Raw genomic sequence first — 19,162 nt, 5'->3', positions numbered from 1 at the left:
GAATACCTAACTTTTAATACGAGCACAAGTAGCATGAACATAAGCGAGATAAAATAAAACAGCTTTAACGAGCATACTTTTTTCATTGGTTTGCATTGAAAAGCTCCAATTCTTGGAAGTACAGCCAAAAGCTTAAAGTAAATGTAAATGATCGTTTTCCCATCAATATGCAGTGGAGGATCATTTCAATCGTAACGCAGATCCGGCTTAAATTCTTACATGCACACATGCGATACGTCATTGCATCTAGCATGAAGGCATGAAAAAAAACCCAGTCATCTTCCATTTCATAAAAGTTAATGCCGGCAGACGAGACTTACCTTCTCGGAGAACGAAACCGACATCGGTGTTATGGCGGTGATGCCCGTTAGCGTATTGCCATCGCAGGAGTGGTGCTCCAGACCGGAACCATTAGCCGTCAGCGTCGTCCCGGCTAGCGTCTCGATATGGTCCCCTTCCCGGCGACCACCACCACCACCACTCCCGCACCCACTAATCCTGTCCGAGGCATTGTTGGCGTTCGGTCCGTGGCTGGTACTGCCGTTCCCGCAGCTGTTCGACACGTTCAGCGACAGGGATGCGGCACTCGGTGTCGCCAGACGGTATCGATTCGCGTGGAAACTTGATCCGTAGCAGTACATCAGTACCATGGTGGTGGGAAAGTAGAGCGCACAGCTGGACAGGATCCGGTAGGATGATTTACTGTAGAACGGCTCACATGCCAACAGGCCCGTTTTGTTGAAGTAATAACCTAATAATGATAAATTTATATGCGCACATTCGTTAATCACACTCGAAGTGAAGCTGGGGCCTGGCCGGAAACCCCCCGTACAAATGTGCCATGTGTGTGAGTATGGGTGTTTGAAAGAAGTGTGCTTAGGGTCGTGTGTGTGGTACGAGAAAATAGAGGGCGCGTGTGCGTACGTGCGGCTGCCATCGGAATGCAGTAATCCTAGGAGCGACATTGTAAACTTAACTTAAGCCAGCTCCGTCCGGCAGTGTATTAAGGTGAAGTGTATGTTCGCCGGACGGCTGAAAGCGTGCGGTATTAATTATAATAATTTATTTATGTGCACTCGCAACCGTCATCAGCCCTGCTGGGCTTTGCGTACCCGGATGTAGAGAGGACTTTATGCAATTTATGAAGGATTTTCTTGGAAGTGCTGTATCCTGGTTGCTATACAGCGCTCTACTCATGGTTTGGGACCAAGAACCAAGAACATTGTTTTACATTGCCCCATAAAATCTTAACTAGAGGCAATAAGAGGGCTCAGAGCTTTTGTGATTTTGATGAAAGATTAATTAAAAAGTGGTAGAATAAATTAAACGTACGTAGGAAATAAAAAAAAACAAATAACCTTTTTAACAAACACGATACAAAAAAAACTATATAAAGAGGGTTTAAGGAAAGTGAAAAACATTTTGTTTTCTTATCCTTTTTATTTTTTAAATTATTGCTAAACATTATGAGAACAAAGTTACATTGCTAATATAAGTTACAAAGTTTAGAGTTTTATACGAATAAAATAGTATTCACAATGATGATGATAAAATGGTGATAAAACCCTCATATGACCTTACGCCAATGATCCGTCACGTTGGAATAAAATAAATAAATAGAATGAAAAATAAAACTCCTCATACGAAATCCAATCCCTATTGAAACACTAAAATTACCAAACTAAAGCAGTAAATTTCACTTTCCTACTCACCTTTGGGAAGAACCAACATTCCGAAGCAGGTTAAACATAATATCCACGTAACGCTTAAAACCGCAACACAGCCCTGGGGAGAAAAAAAGGAAAAAATGATTCTAAAAAATGTACAGCAAAAAACAAGAATTGATCCAAATATGGGTACTATGGGTGCCCGAAACGAAACAATACCCTTCGCATAGAATGTGAAATTGTAGGAAAATTGCAAAGTGAAGTATTTAGGTAGCAAAGGGAGCAAAACATAACACAACAAAACATGTACACAATGTACATTCTCTCCGTTTAGCATCCGATTTTTGTTGTTTTTGTTGTATTATTCGTGCTTTAATCTTGTTAGGTAGCGAATGTGTTGAATATTTGATCGGTGCCAGACATTTGCCTGCCCTTACGAGGCAATTTTCGGGCCATGGGGTTTTTGGGATTTCATGGTGTGTTTTTTATTTGCTTTCGTATAAGTGTACGGAGGTATTGATACTATTTTTTCCTTTAACTCTTTGTTTAGGTTCAACCCTGTAACGTATAAGCAGATAGAGAGAGAGTAAGAGAGTAAGAGAAGCGGTGAATATAAATTAGGTTTGAGGATTGAACAAAATCGGAACAAGTTCCAACCAGAGCAACGACACATTTTAATATTTATTACGTTGCACATGAGGTTAGTTATATTATAATTTATTTTAGTTTTATTTCAGCATTATTGAAAACATCCAAAATGTTTGCAAGATTGTTTCATTTTCCGCTTTATATGTTCGCCGTCGCTATAGTCTAAGTAGAGAGTTAATTAACATGTGAGTTCATTCAAAATCTGTCCGAATAGTTAAATTCAACTCATTTGTCTCTATTAAAGTCACGGCTAAAGTTATACTAAAGTTTTAACTAACATGATGTGACTAGCAACTCATTTACGTATAATAACTCTTCAGTGAATTGACCGATTACTACAAATCAATTACAGTGGAAGGCCGATTATCCGTGCTCATCGCTACTCAGCCCTTGCAGAATAAGCAAATATCACGGATAATAGGTATAAGTCTATTTATTGATAAATATTACTGTTTAGTTTGTAATGAGTGAACTTTTTTTTTATCTAAAGCGACATATTAATTTTCTTAGTTGTACTGTTTGGTCGATCTTGAGCAATTATATCATTCTCTATTGAGGCTTCTATTCATCATCGGTTTTGCAGTTAATATGTCAATTCGCCTTTGGAGCTGTCATTTCCGAGCTGCACACATAATGGCACAGCCGGATAAAAGGTGGCCGGATAATCGGCGCTCTACTATACTTTTAATCCATTATACTTAATAGATTTTAATGTCACTACTACGGTGATAATTTTCTGAGACATGTTTTTAGTTAATTACACATACCAAGGAATATTATCCTAATAGGTACGTGAATATTAAAGATATTTTAGCTTTCTACTCATTTGCATGAACATTTATCATGATATAATTATTTGAAAATATGTTAAATTGTTCAAATTGTTAAATTTTACATCAATATCAAATAATTTGAAAACCAAAAAACTTAAAATCAAAATTAATTGACACATTTTAGCATGAATTATTCCGTACGCCTTTCGTAGAAAGCCGCTCGATTAAAACTATCCATTTAAGCTCCATCGTGACATAATTAGATGAAATTGACTGTACTGTATTTTTGAGGCCGATCAATGCAGACGTTGCTTCCTTTGCAATGGCACCAATAACGTGCTTTTACGCTTCCAATCAAGCTGTCATTAAGGTGGATGGCTGCAATTGCATAGTGTTTGAGTCGAGCGTTATGACACCGTGCAATCAGTGCAACGATTACCGATCGTTAGGCGAACTCTGGCATGGTCTCCAGGTGTATAGAGTTAACCACACCTAACCTCATCAGTTGCACAGCATATTATTGACTGGTTCATTGGAACACTGCCACTAACACCTGCCAGTGTGGGACGAAGCGGTTTGGGGAAAAGGATAATAGAACTTCAATCGATTTCCACTTCAGCCGGGAATTGACATCGGCAATCTGTCAGCTGTGAGCGTTGGCTGTGATTGACGGGGTGAGAGCAAACCCACCCATACTTACCTTTGTAATGGTGTTCAATTTGCTACGAACGTTTCAATTTCGTCGTTTAACATTTGCAGGATTGAAATCGATTTGTTTCAAATGCTGCAGGCTGTTTGAGACCTGTTGTTGTTTGCCTTCTGGCACGAGCGACATGGTGAAGGTTTAGTTCGGTTTGGCGTTTGCCGGCATAATTTCTTGAGTGCTTGAGCTACGCTAGTTAAAGTGGGATGCCTTGTGTGAAGGGAAAGAACCAACACACATTATGCTTGGGAACGTACGAGAAATTGAAAGCGAGAAATTGAAGGCGGCAATTAACACGTTGAAGCATCTTGCAGAGTTTGTATTGAAAATCATTCTAAAAGATGTGGTGTTAAAGACGCTAAATTTATATTTATACAGGCATTTCACCAACGAACCAGCTGCACCAAAACTTAGTGTTGAGTATCACACGGCAAACACCTAAGGTTAATAGGACCGCGCCGGTTCCGAGTACGAACCGGCCCACGCTGGCCAGATTCAACGAGTACCAGAACCGTTCGTAGTCCGACCGGTGTTGAAAGTATTTAAAGTGTATGCACTGCATTTCGGTCACCTCCCGGAAGGTGATGGTTTGTGGCCGGATTTCCAGCAGCGCCAAAATAGCGGCACGTATTCCTGCAAAAACTTCAAATAATGAGAAAACTTTACAACGTCAAGTTACCGATCTTAGCCAACTTACCGCCCTGAATCGAGCCGTTGATGAAGCCACGATACCAGCAGCTCACGTTGGTGGAAGCAAATATGACGCACCGTTCGAACGTAGGGAATACATCGAAGTAGAATGGTATCGGGTGAATTTCGATGGTACATTCCAGCGGTTTCTGCATCGTGCGGCAGTTGAAGTGCATCCGCAGCAGACGGAGCACCGTGTCGCGTATGAGATGGCGCTCGGTATCATCGACAATGCCTCGCAACGGTGAAAAGTAGGTGCCAGATAATTGATTGTGACCCGATTCGTAGCATATTAGGGATTGGGCGGGGTTGAAAATGCAACCAGTGTAGTCGTGATCACGCCAGTACGGAGCCGGATAGCGTACGGTAAAGTTGGCCATCGACCAAAGCCCCAGCTGACTGTTCGGTTGCTGGAAGTAGGGTGGCTGTGTCGGCCCAAACCTAAGGTGTAGCAGATCTAAACAGGATATGGCCAATATAACGTATCGGGCCTGCCACCGCTTCCCGGTCGAATCGGTAAGGGATACAATGTTGCGCCCCTGTTCACTGATAATTTCCACCTGCACAATGTTCGTTGAATAATTGACACTTTCGGTGCTAATACGCGACACGAGCTGTTCGACGAGTACATCCCAGTTCGGTGAACCCACCGGTTGTAGGTGACCGTTCTGTAACGTAAGCATACCGTACAGATCCCACACGGAAGACATGGAACGGAACACGCGCAAACAGTCGGACACGGTCAGCTCGGTCGGATAGAACCCGGTACCAATTTTGATGAGAAAACGAAAAAATCTGCGTGACGCTTCGAACAGCAGCTTTTTGCAAAGAAAGTCATCCATGTTTTCGGCATTTCTTGGTATGAACTTTACCGTGCAGAGACAATCCAGCTCACTCATGAACCGTGTACTTTCGAGCCGCACCAACATTTCGCGCATCGATGCAATGAATGATCGTTCCGCGTCCGTCGACAGCCTACCGAACGGTCCAATTGATTGTAGCGAGCGTCGCGTATCGCTTACTTCCGACTGACGCCACACCGTGGCCAGCGGGATGTTTAGCTCCCGGCAGAGATTCATCGCGTGAAAGTGGTGTCTTGTTATCCAGCGTGATTTTAACCCACCGAGCAAACCGCCCGGATGGGCAGCCTTTTCAAACACACGAAAGTGGATGTCGGCCCGTTTCTCTTGCACCGTTCGAGCCGCCATTAAACCCGACATGCCGGCACCCACGATGGCGAGATCGAGCAGTTCCGGTGGCGAGTCTTCATCGTTCTGATTCGTATGCTCAGTCGAGCATTGCTGCTGCTCATCGGTCGAAGCCGCCAGATAGTGAAACATTGCCAAAAGAAATGTGCGCCGCTTGAAACCATGCAAAGACGCTTAAACTTTATGCACGGACAAAATTTTTACTTAGCTGATAGGTAAACAAAACAATTTGTCACTGTGTCGATGGTTGCTAGGATTGGGATAGTGTTTGAGCAACTGGGATAGGAAAAGAATGAGATCTCTGGTACCTAGAGATTTTTATTTTAGTTTGAAGTGATATTGCTGTTTTGCTATTCGTTCCGCTCTCTTTTTTAATTCCAATTCTTGAAGTACAGTTTTATAAAGAGTCCACGAAGCAAATTGAACGAAGGTTTTTTATATACATCTATATATATAAAATTCTCGTGTCGCGGTGTTAGTGTGCAAACTCCTCTTAACACGTTGTGTGCCATGTCTATCATTTTTGATAGACAGTGAAGTTTCCTGGGGGGCCATGTCTATCATTTTTGATAGACAGTAGTCGTCATTTTCAAACTGTTATTTTTCCGCGGTGGCTGCACTTTTCTACTTACAACCTTCAGCAAATATTAAGATAAGACTTTTATGAAACTAATTACATAGTTGGTTTTCGCAAATCTTCAGTCCATCAATTTATAAAAGTATATTTTTGGGATGCCTTTTTTCGAAAAATCTTAACGTTTTGTTCATATTGCTATCTCTTATGTCGCGCCGTTTGATCGTCTGCAGTGCGAGTGAGACAAATATATGCTTGAACAACAGACGATGGAACGGCGCTTCACAAGAGATAGCAATATGAACAAAACGTCAGATTTTTCGATAAAAGGCATCCCAAAAATATACTTTTATAAATTAATTGACTAAGGGTTTCCGAAAACCAACTATATAATTAGGTTCATTAAAGTCTAATCTACATATTTGCCGAAGGTTTTTTGTAAAAATGTGGTATCTCCGCGGAGAAATAACAGTTTGAAATTTACATTTCCTGGGGGGCCATGTCTATCAAAAATGATAGACAGTCAATTTGTAAACAAAAACGCCGTGGCCTGCTAAGAAACATCACCCAAATAAGCGTGGCACACAACGTGTTAAACGGCTGAACCGATTTGTTTGAAATTTTCGCTAAACGTTCGTTAGGTATGAGAATAGGTTTAGCGCTATAGTTCGTTTCGCTAGGTGGCCTCTGGCCAATATTATGAGTTCTTTTCTGTTTTTCCTACGGGAGTTATCAAGTAGGCATAGCCATTTTTCCAACACGATTACTGTTGAACATTAGGTACTGAAAATAAAAAGTTCTAACGAATATATCAATCAAAGTAGGTACACATGACGATTTATTTGTGCAATTGTATTCATTAAAGCGTAAAGTGAGTGATAAATAAGTAAAAAGCAAGTGTTGGAATAATTATAAAATGCAATTTAGTGATTTGCGGCTCAGTGGTACATGTGGAATTGGCGCCTTACACGGAAGGACATGGTATGAAATCTCAATCGTCAAAGAAAGCCTGAAATGCCTTCTGCAGTAGCATAAAAGAAGAAGAAAATCCACAAAAAAAGAAGAAAAATTGCTTTGATTGGGAAAATGAATTGGATTAAAAATGGCAATTATTTAAGAATTTTCAATCAATCAACGATATTCTCTAATCGCCACTCTAATAATACCACCCGAATCAAGATTGAACACTCAAAATGTTTGCTTTAATTACAAAAGGCATGTTTAAGGGCAAAGCTAGGTTTGCCGGGTAAGCTAGTTATTTAATAAAATTTAATAAACCTACAAAAGAATTTGCTCGATTGGGAATTGAATGACAAAAATTACAACAAAACAAAAAAAAACAATTGAACAAATTACATATAATCCACTTGCATTTCATGTTTTAAATTGTTTGGGGAGCTTCTCAAGTGTCGAAACTATGTATATACTGTGTTATTAAAACGTAAATCTTAAGATACCTCGGAATGGAGCTTTCAATGTTTTTGGGACCATTAACTTCATTTTAGCACTTTCAACAACTTTCAACCATATTTGAAGGAAAATTTACCATGTTTTCTCAAAAAACATCAACTTTCATCAGAACTTTAAATGTTTCATTATGATTCAAAAAAGGAAAATATGATAAACAAAACAAACAATATTGTTTAATCTTAGAAATAATTTTAATTATATGGTTACCCCAGCTATTTATAAAATTTTTCAGGGTCGTTGCTGTACAATTGACGCTTGAAGTTTCCTTCATCGTTGAGATCGTTTATATTGTACAAGGTTTAGTTTTATTAACCTTCTTCTCTTTATTACTAGACCTTTAATTAACACTTATTGCTGCGACCAGCACCAAAGATTCCTTCCAGCAATCACGAAAACTTCTTTCTTTTTTTAACACGTGACACTTTGTAGATTCTTTTAACAATTTTTATTCATTTTTCATTTGTGAAGTGGGATTTAAGAAAAAGTATGTTTTGTCGTTAAGAAAAGTTTTGACAGTTTCAGGGGCTTTTGATACAGCGGAATAGTAAGGCTGGTGGCACAGCTCCATCGCTCCGATTTTTTCGCATGGTCCTGTCAAAATTTTGTATGGGATATGACAGATCTCAAAAGCTTCCGATTTTATCGGAAGGTTGAAACAAAAATTTTTGTTTCCATCGGAAGGTACCTTCCGATTTTATTTGTCAAACTGAACTCGCTCGTATAAAACTCTCAAATGATTCTTTTTCTCGAAATGACAATGGCAAATGTTTACATTTATTGTAAATAAACTATTAACCATGGCAAACGTGCGTTTGGACGAAGAAAATCCATCAAATCCATAGTGAAATCGTGCGGAAAAATCGGAAGAGCTGTGCCATACCTTGCGATTCGCATATGCGAAAAAATCGGAGCGATGGAGCTGTGCCACCAGCCTAATCCATGATTTCAGCTGGCTCTCACTAAGCTGAAATTCCTCGATCCGAAGTAGCAAGCGCCCTCTCGAGGAAACACAACGTACTGCTGATAAGCTGCTTGATGGAACCATTGCTCGCAACACTTATATGGCGTTGAGCAATAACATTTTGTATTTTTGAAACTTGATGTTCTTGATTCTTTTTATAAATTCAACATTTAATATGTTACTTCTCCTTATGGGGCGAAATAAAGGATGTAATTAATCTAAAAATAATATAACTAAGAAAAGGGGAAAAATATATCAAATTAGGTTCAACATTCTTATTATAAACAATATTTTTTGTGTCTATAGGAGATAAGTTACGTACTCTGTAAAAAAAAATCAATTCTCACTAAACTGTACACGTAAGCAAACTAGCTTAATCATAACATGGCTTACATCCATGACCCGCTCTGCAAGCCTTCGCCGTACAGAAATAGAAATAAATCATTCCACACTTGAAGCCTTCAACAAAGCAATTCTATTCTCCCGACCACGTTTGACGTCAGCTGATGTAAACGTGCCACCTCATTGTTCATGCTCCATGACCGATTAATCCATCATACATACACGTGCGATGTAACCCTTTTTTTCACACTTGGTTCGCGCTCGATTTGCTTCGTTTTTTGCTCTGCTTCTCTCGTTACATACCCCCATTTCGTTTCAATGTGATGCCAGGAAATGGGATGAAATCGAAAAGCTCACTTCCTGACCATATATACAGAGAAAAGGCCCAAAAGTCACAAAACCGGACATTGAAGCGACAGACAGGCGACGTCATGTCATCACTCAGAGCAGAGGTTAATAAATTTTGCAGCTCGTACGTGGGCGAAGGGAAATGGTCCTGGGTGTGTATGTGTGAGTGTGATTGTAGCTTTTTTTTTCTCTCTCTCTCGTAGTTGTCGGAACCATTCACAGCCCGGACCACGCGAATGAGGTTTGGCTGGGATTGGCCCCGAAAATGAAGGGCAATTCATCTCACAGTTCCGGGTGTTAAAGACGGGCCAGGGTGGTACGACATGATCGAAGATGAATGCTACTACGATGGGAAGAGAAAAAAAGGGCAATCACACACACACATACACACACACAGAAACTCGAACCCAAAATTGTGGCCTCCGGTACACGGTCGAACAACTCATTCGTTTGTCAGGGTGTCATAGTGATAAATACGAATCAGGACAATATTGTTCACATTAACTATGATTGATAGTTTCGCCCGGCAGGATGAATCCGTCCGTTTGCCATCTGGTTGAAGTGTGTTTGCCGGCGGCTTCCATGGTTTGTGTCTGCTGCTGCTGCTGCTGTTCATCTACACAAACGCGTAACGCCCGGTACCACAAAACGGTCAAAAACTGTTCGTTTGATTGCTAGCGGGAAAGAGAGAGAGAGAGGAGGTTTGTTTCCGTTGCAAATGACGCGACATGCCGGGACGGTTCGATCGGTTCAGCATTTTAGGGATGCTCTCATTGCTCTCATTGCACTCGATACCATTGCTGCCCAATTGCGATCAATGTGCACCAATACAAAGTGTTGAAAAAAATATCCTATTTCAACACCAACAACCACTGGAAGCGCTCGCGCTCGAGATCAGAAAGCACGATCCGTTCCGTGGGATTTCTGGCAACCCGGATTGTCACGGAACGAAAAACCAACCATCGTACGGTGGATCGATCTGAAAACGATAGTGGCGTCGTCAGTAATGCGAATGCACATCCAGCGACAATGTACTGAAAACGTGCGTATTGCTTCAGACGATGTGAAATGTGCAATGGAAGTCGTATGAAACGATGACTACGAGGCGCGTGTCTTCCGTTGCTGTTCGTGATTCAATCGCAGCCGCTCTTAACAAGCTGAAGACACAGCTAGAGACTCTCGTGCTGCCGGAAATGTACAGGAAAACGTGAAAATGCGTTGTTTACATTTGGCACCAACGAAACTCAAACCCTGTTCCCGACGTATGTATGCACTGTTCATGTCCACGTCCGGCTTTGAGCTTATCGCCATTGCTTCAGCAAACGTTCTGGTCAATGAGCCAAGCAAACGGACGAACGTTCCCGCTTCTTCACTACACTCGCAGCACGTTCCTGACACGTTCCGGTCCATGTACGAATAAGGTTGTTAAACTGTGCCATCGAGCACACCATCCAGACGGTACGGTAAATATGGAACTCGGGTTTTTTTTTCGGGGGGGGGGAAAGCACCATGGTCCAATCGGAAAGCATGAACTACCCATCGTGCCGATTCGGCTGTTTCGCTTAGTGGCGACTCCAATGTCCCCGTCCGGGAGGCGTTTTCATTTGTCATCGTCATCGTCCTGTGTGGGTGAGTGAGTAACAGGCGCCGGGGGGGATCATGTTACATGGTCACTAGCCCAAACACACACACGCACACACATATGGATACAAATTTCGAACGAAAGGATTATCAAATAGAAGAGGGAAAAAAATATATTTACCCATCCAGGTCAACGTTCTGTTGTGGGTGGGACGATTCTGAGCCTTGGAAATGGGAAATGTTGGAATAAGCGGACTTTAACCATACACAGTTGGAGCTCGTGTTCCACTCATTCGGGGGGAATACAATATCCGGCAGGTTTGCGATGTCTGATGTAATCTAGTTGGTGTTTGGGAACAATTCAACGATTATTTGTTGAGGTGTACCAATGTGTACGTAACTGTGTGTTTGTGGACACTGCTAAAGTGTAAGTGTGACATTGTAAATTTTGTGACACGGTTGCACTCATGTTAGAATTATGTTTGAATAAAAGGTATTGAAATTATTATGGGTTCAATGTCATGGGGCATTCCATTACAGCTGTATGACCTATGACAGGCTACAGAATTACAAGTTGAAGGATCAAATCTAATTTAGATCTACTCCTTCATTCCAAGGAATGGCCTATATAGTTTGATAGGCTCAACAAGGCAAATTATTCAATATTTGCCGATATACACTATTATAGCTATTGGAACGGCCATCACTATCAAGAGCGGATGGTATCTTAAGCGGAATAAGCGTTCTTTTGTTTGGACTAAATATTGCAGGAAGCAAGCCCGCTTTTCCAAAAAACTTTCGCGCGACCAAACAATAGCGGACCTCAGAAAATTCCCAAAAAATACGTGTATCTCGAATTTTCGCATATTGACAGTCACAGAATCAACTTCCATTTTTGCTAGAAACGTGTCGACAATGTGTAGATGGGTTCGACAGTTCTGAACGAAGAGTAAGATCAAAGAGAGATTTTGCCGCTAGCAGCCACCAAGGGGTGCATCATCTTGGTTAGCGATCCTCTGTTAGGTGAACAACAAAATGGGGAACAAAAATCGATCGCTTGTAGAACCAATCGCAGTATTAATACAAATCATGATCGAGTATGGGCAGGAATCGGGAGCAATGCTTGCCGATAAATACGAAAAATGGGTTTGGAGGCAGGGCATTTGCTTTCGGACCGTTGTGAAATACTGTTTTTGAACGTCGCTATAAATCGATAGTTTAAAGTGAGTCTTTGCGACATCGGAACCTAACAAGGGGCTTTACTCGTACCGCGAGTAATTTAATGTACTTCGCTCTTAATTCGGGGCTTTGAAGAAAAAGTTTTTCATAAAAATTAATTAAAACATAATTTAATTTAATTTGAAGACATTATCAAGCCAATTTTAACTACAATAGAACGTCGATTATCCGGGGCGGATTAACCGTGCGCCGAAAATTGACAGCTGTTCAACCATGGCGAACATTTGTACTGAAGTCAGGTTGGTAAAAATGATCAAAATCGTCACCACACGATATATTTGAAATGATATTATTTTACGCTCTAAATTTTCATTGTTATTTGATAATAATTTGCTTGATCCAGAATCATTTTTAGCATTGAAAGGACTACAATAGTATAGTATATAGATACTATATACGCTTTATCTAGATATATAAATGACCTTGATAGTTAATAGACTATTATCCGTGGAAATCGATTCACCGGCATCAGTCCGGTCCCGAGCACCCCGGATAATCGACGTTCTACTGTACTTTGCTTAATATTTGCGCAATAAAATCAGTGAGGTGTCGAATTTTAAAATCCGCGTATCTGCCTTATCCGAGTATAAGAGGTACCATGTATCTCAGTAGCTATAAAGTTGCTATAAGTAATTAAATAAAGTAAATGAAAGTAAATAAGTAAAATAAATTCAGTGCGAAATAAATAAATAGTATAAAATGAATAAATAAACAGAATGGTGTTCTAGTGCTATAGGTTAGAAATTACTGGTCTAATCTGTGCATACAAACTAAAATTAGTCTAATTTTAGTTCAAATTAAAAACTAAATGCTTTTTTAGAACTGTGATTTTAGAAATATGGATGATAAGAACCATCTTGGTCTTAAAGTTTAAATTTCATGTTTAAAAAAATCAATAACATGTCAGCACTTGATGTTGTGTAATAATTAAAGGAATGTTTTTTTCTTCTGTGTTACCTCGAGATACGATTGAGTAATTTAATATACGTGCAAAGTAACGAAATGAATTAAATGTGTTTCTCGAGCTGGGAATCAAATGCATTGAGTAGTTTAATTTTTCTTAAATTATTATTAAAATACAAAATTGTTTTCTTTTCTGAATGTTTCGTAATTATAATTTTTTTATATTTATAAATACGAATGATTGTATAGTGTCGTTTCCATCAGAATAAACCACACCCAAAGGAGCAACAGAGTTTTAATTTAATTTACTGTCCAAGTTTGAAAGAGTAAATGAAGACAATTTATTATACTTATACTTCTGCAACTTATCCGTTAAAGTATGTTCCCAGCAAACTCGGCCGCAGTACGATATCTACCCATCGCTTTCTTCGGCGGACAATCGGTTCCATCGCAGCGTAGATGAGGACACGAAAATGTCATCACGCTTAATTCACCACAGCTCATCATTTCTGCTCAAGTACAGACTTCCGTTCGCTTCCGTCTGTTCCGCTCGTCGGCGGATGGATGGTATCGGTGGGCGTAAAACTGTCCCGGCAAGCAAAAAGCAGACTCAAACGCAACCCAAGCAATCGACCGCGATGAAGAAGCAGCCGAAGAATGCGAAGTGCAGTTAGTTCTTTGCCTTAATTAATCTATAAATCCTTTTTCCCTGCCGCTTACAGCAATACAATACTAACCGAGGCAATTTGATAAGCAGCAAATAGTACTCCCGTACTCCCCATGGCAAACCCGTGAAATTGTGTCGCATTTGTCGCATGCCCCCCGCCCCTTAACGGTCTTAACTCCGGCGGCCCTCCGGTGGCGCTCGAATGCCGAACAAATCTGGTCAATGATAGTGTTTGGATGCAATAACTTTGCTCACTTTAATTCCTTACCCAAGGTTCGGTCCATCTCGCTGGGTTCCACACTTAGTGCGAGAAGCGAAAAGCCGAACTACACTGGACAGTAGATTCTTAGCTTTTCATAATCGTTTGCCAACAGCGCAAATCATGCGACTACGTGCTCGGAAATGATAATTTTATGAACAGCACAGATTCGGTCCATGGCGGGTTCGTTCGTATGCGGGATTGAATTTGGAGCCCGACTGCTGCTACTGCGCTTGGGGAATGAAGAGATTTCGAACAAACGTACTTCGAATTTCTGTTTTCCCACTGGTCAGAAGGTGTGCGTTATGCATTCGTAGCGTTACGTTACAAATCGGAATGATAATCTCTGTGTGCGGAATATTGCGATAATGGCTGTTCGTTCGCTGCAACCAATTCGCCATAGTTATCTTTTATTAGCAGCCGTTGTGAGCTTACACTAAAAGTTTGACCCATCAAATGGGCAGTGAAATCGTACTATTTGATTGTGGGAACAATAGTGCGAGCTTATGGAAATTAGTATGACCAACAATAGGAAAATAAGATATTCTTCATGATATGGTATGTTACGAAAATATGATCAAAATTCGAAAGGTATTTTTGATTAATTTTAATTTTCTAGTTACACAAAAATATAGTTAATGTCTATCGAGCCTTTCAAGAATTTAACTTTCTTTAAAAAAAAAGTGAGATAATTACTCCATCACGTGTTATAAACGGCTACCAAACGTGATAGCGTGATGTTTTACTTGTAACGACCAAACTCGGCCACAATGCATTTAATGTGCCACAAGCCAAGCTTTGGCCTCGCTGTCCAAAAATCTTCCAATCGCTACACCATGCTGCTATCTGTTCGTCCGTATTGATGACATGTTCCGTAGGCTCTGTTCCCAGTGCCCCAGTGAAAATCGAACAGTAGTAGTAAATCAAATTTTAATGTTGTTTCGCCACCATTTAACGCGATAGCCATTTGTGCGTTCCTCATCAGGTCCGTCTGTAATGGACTGTTTCTTTTTTCTTTTGTCGACTCTGCCAGGGAACAAACTTTTACAGCTTCATTTTTTTTCCTCTCACATCCGTATATTCCCGCTTTTCTGCGAGATAGGACAAAATGGGTCGCATATCATAGATAGGACTGTTTTCCGAGTGTGAAAAATTGATTGCTCCTTCGGGAGCATAAACGGGCCCGTTGGCGGATGATTTTGGGGATGAAAGTTGGCCGCCGGTCAGGAAAATCGACACCACGTCGAGTGTGAAATATTTGGCATGGTAGCGTAAACAATTGATTGTTTGATTATACGATAAAGAAAAGTGACAAAGACGTAGGGTAGTCCGGACAAGCATTTACTGCCGTACGGTGAGCAAAGCGTAATAGGAGCGAAACCTCGGAACGGAACTAAACATTGTTCACTTGGTAATGGTTTGAGAAAATCGAACTTATCATCAAATGGTAGTAAAGTAGAAAAGAAAAAAACGCCGGCAAAACGAAAACTAAATAAATCGGAACGCTAAATAAGCAGCACTAACTCGCTTTGGGGATCGAAAGATAAGATTATAGACGAAGTAGGGAAAAAGTCAATCAACTTTCACTTACACGAAGCAAACAGAAGCGCTGACACACTACGGTTGACGTAGCCATGATTCGTGTAATCACATTACGGGTGTTTTGAGATTTGTTGTATCCACTACGATACGACTGAATCATTCAATTTCAAGTGTGTTTCCGATATTTGATATGGGAATTTGATGTATCGATAATGTATTTTTGTGTATATATTAAGTATAAAAGCGAGGGAGAAAAAAAAGAAAAAAAAGAAAACATGAAACTCCGTTCATAATGAAACATTTCTCTGAAAATGTTATGTATTTTTAGGAATTCGTACACAATGAACAAAAAATGTAGCAAAATATTTATAACAATAAATCTTTTCACTAATCTTGAAGCAACATTTAGAAACTTTGTTTTTTTAGTTTTAGAACAACTATGATTACCGTTTAGCGAAAAACATATTTTATTATGTTAAGTACATTTAACCCAAGTTAAAGTTTCAGTTACAACATCTATCTACAAAAGACCGGGCTGCTCCATTGTGTACGTTACTTTTACCTATTTATAGAAATAATAAGCAACTAAAAACATTGCTGATGACTAATTTGTATAAAATAACTTAAATTGGTGTTCATTTCATTGTATATTTAGTTAGTTTTGATTAAATACTGTCACAGGCCAATCACTAATGAACAAATATTTTTCTTTCTTTCTTTTCTTGGCTTAACGACCTTACAGGTCACGCCGGCCATTTCTGGCTTACTAGACTTATTTTACCACGTAGCCGGATAGTCAGTCCTTGCTACGAACAAATATTTTATATTGCTCAAAATTGCTACTAAGTATGAAAAAGGTAAAAAAACATTATAAAAATGTATAAAATACCAGCAATACGGCCAAGCCGTTCCTTATGAAAAAAAAAGAAATAGAAAAATACCAACAATATAAAAAGATACAAAATTGTTTAGATTGTACTTATTTCCAGCGCACAATCAAGAAGCGACGATATCGATTACAGCATCGTGTCAACCAACACTGTCATCCAACATGTTTACAATTGCTGATTATGATGAAAATTGACATAAACATTAATCTAGTAACTTAAGAAGCTTATTATCCTTGCCTTGTCTCGCCCATCGTTTATCCATTCATGAACCCAAAAAGACAATAGTTGACAGAGGGGATGATAAAGTATGAAATGTGGAGTACTGCTCCACCCATACATAGGGAAAAAACGAAGCAACGTTTTGTCTCGACGGGGGGAAAATCTATTCGGAAAAATTGTACCACCGTCACCGCCGTCAAAAACTGAATAAAGAAAACAAAACCAAAATCACCCATACCGAGGGATCGCCTCGGGGAAGGAAAATAAATTCTTCATCATCAATGACAACGATATTGGTCGATCGGAATGCTGATGAAATCATCGGTGCAGGGCAGAAAGGGATTTATGAAAGGTTGACAGTGGTTAGGTGGTTGCGTTTATTTTTTCATGTTTTATTGTGTTGTCCTTTTGTTTATATTCACGGTTCGCACTTCGGAGAAGGATACTTGGTGGTAGACACATGAAAACCCCCAAAAAACAAACATAAAAATAGCCTCAAGATCACTTCCACGTTTCGGTAAAGTGGATGTATGTTATTGAGATGTTTGATTGTATTTTTATTGCCATTTATCATACAGCAGCACACAGCGGACGGATGGGAAGAAGCTCCAGCCGTGTGAGTGTGTGTGTGTGTGTGGTAAACACGACCGAATCGTACACATTTACGGTCGATTTCATAAACCATTCAATGGCTTAATTCAGCTCGGTAAGTGTAGCGGCAACATGTCACATAAGACCCGCTCGTGAAATCTCTCTCCCATAAAGAATGTCTTTAGACACCGTTTCGGACACAATTTTATCGTTCATTTCGATAGAAACGATGCCAGGGCTGCTTTCACTCACCTTCTTACTGGATCGCTTATGATATATTCGTGGATGTAGCACGCACAGATAGCGGTCAACTGCCATGCACACCAATATAACAGCACTTTGTTGTGATAAAGCTCCTCGTAGTAGTGCCTGCTTGGGTGTTAAGAAAGCAAGAAAGGGGAGAGAGAGAGACAGGGAGAGAAACCGTTTCTTACAAAACTTCGGAAAAGCAGTTCGCACGTAGCGTTCGTACGGTCTCACCTGAATTTGGCAGAAAATTTCCCCGTAAGGCCAACAGTGTAGTAAGGCAGGTAGGGCACTGAACGGGATGATCAGCAACCCGATGGCCAGATCGTTGAGGGCCAGCGACGTCAGCAGGTAGCGTGGCTGTGGATGGATGTACGCCGCATAACGGCGACTGTTGATCACCAGTATCACCATCAGATTCGCACTGATAACTAGAAACGTTAGCAGCACTATAAACAGCGCCTGTATGACATCGAACGGGCCTGTATGCTGGAATAATTCTGACCGATTGTTGGTGCAACTGATATTGTTTATCGCTGGTGCTACTAGATGTTTGCCAGCCTTCAGATCCATTACAGCGGCAACATTATCTGTGGAGGCAAATAAAATAAGAGAATACAAAAGGATGATAAATGACTGCGTGACGGTAGATTTTTTTGTTTTGTTTGGAAAAAATGATTTCACGTAGTTCTATTCCATGTAACCATTAGCAGCGCTTTAGTAAGCATGTGGTGCTAATCACCGTTCCAAGTGATTATTTTACATAAAAGCTGTTCATAAGCAAATAAAAAATCAGCACATTTATCATTTTCGCTCTGCTTTACGCCAAGTAAAATATGTTGTCATAGTACAATCTTTGTTCAACAATGATTTTTTATTAAATGTACAAAACGGAAATAACATGTATGATAAAAGGAAGGTAAAAAACAAAAAACAAACAAAAAAAACAAAAAACAAAAAAAAACTTAGGTTAACCATGTGGCCTAACTTCACTAGGCCGTAATTCCTTTTTTTTGTGCCCCGGTTTTTGCAAATAAAATTAAAAAAATTGGGTTGAATAGTAATTGAACAGTGTTTAAATCATAAAATTTAGTTAATTTGTTTGTAAAAACTAACAATTTTGATAGTACACTTCATACACCAGGCGTCTCCATTTCTATTGAATGACCAGGCGTCTCCATTTCTGTTGAATGACCAGGCGTCTCCACCAATAGTGAATATTACGAAATGTTTATTTTCATGAACCGAAAAATAAAACCATGAGAGAATATTTCTTGATTACTAGCTCTACTGTAAAATTTTTCGCATTTTAGAACAAATCAAATAAGTATTTGTTTACTAGAGATGCCTATGAATCCTAATAGATGGGCTCAAAAATTTAACTAATAAAATTGAATATTCTACTTTTTTTCTAAACGCTTTGTTACCTTTCACGCTTCCCATCAAATTTATGTTACAAATTAAAGCTTCATTGAAAAAAAAGTGCATTAAAATCTGCTTTCTTCGAGGGCGTGTCACTGATTTAATTTAAATCTGTACAAATTTGTTTAGCGCGTTTTTAAACACATTAAACCTTTTGCGTAGTCGAAAGGTGTTCTCGAACCAAAATAGGGTACATTCTGCTCAACGTTGCATAAAAAT

The 19,162-nt window shown here is 39.8% G+C and overlaps 2 protein-coding genes across 4 annotated transcripts in view; both read right to left on the bottom strand.

The window, feature by feature from the left end:
* Positions 1 to 19,162, bottom strand: part of LOC125771636 (5-hydroxytryptamine receptor 1A) — a 65,670-nt gene that overhangs the window by 12,704 nt on the left and 33,804 nt on the right. The window contains exons 2-5 of one of the 3 annotated variants that reach the window (XM_049442439.1): positions 17,756 to 18,111; positions 17,528 to 17,647; positions 1,713 to 1,785; positions 321 to 751 (exon numbers count right to left, since the gene is read on the bottom strand). In XM_049442439.1, coding sequence (XP_049298396.1) covers positions 321 to 751; positions 1,713 to 1,785; positions 17,528 to 17,647; positions 17,756 to 18,094 — 963 coding nt within the window. In that variant the 5' untranslated portion in view covers positions 18,095 to 18,111. Of the gene's footprint in view, positions 1 to 320; positions 752 to 1,712; positions 1,786 to 17,527; positions 17,648 to 17,755; positions 18,347 to 19,162 lie in introns of those variants that run through there. The other 2 variants (XM_049442441.1, XM_049442440.1) reach the window with 2 other exon arrangements.
* LOC125771637 (probable flavin-containing monoamine oxidase A) lies at positions 4,069 to 6,071 on the bottom strand. The gene is made up of 2 exons (XM_049442442.1): positions 4,489 to 6,071; positions 4,069 to 4,424 (listed from the first exon to the last, which is right to left on the bottom strand). The coding sequence occupies exons 1-2, from the start codon at positions 5,819 to 5,821 to the stop codon at positions 4,162 to 4,164; spliced, it is 1,596 nt and encodes a 531-aa protein (XP_049298399.1). The 5' UTR covers positions 5,822 to 6,071; the 3' UTR covers positions 4,069 to 4,161.

Source organism: Anopheles funestus, chromosome 3RL, assembly GCF_943734845.2.
Source record: "Anopheles funestus chromosome 3RL, idAnoFuneDA-416_04, whole genome shotgun sequence".
Lineage (NCBI taxonomy): Eukaryota > Metazoa > Arthropoda > Insecta > Diptera > Culicidae > Anopheles > Anopheles funestus.
The sequence above is the reverse complement of the archived record's forward strand: the minus strand, read 5'-3'. Positions and strand labels throughout refer to the sequence as shown.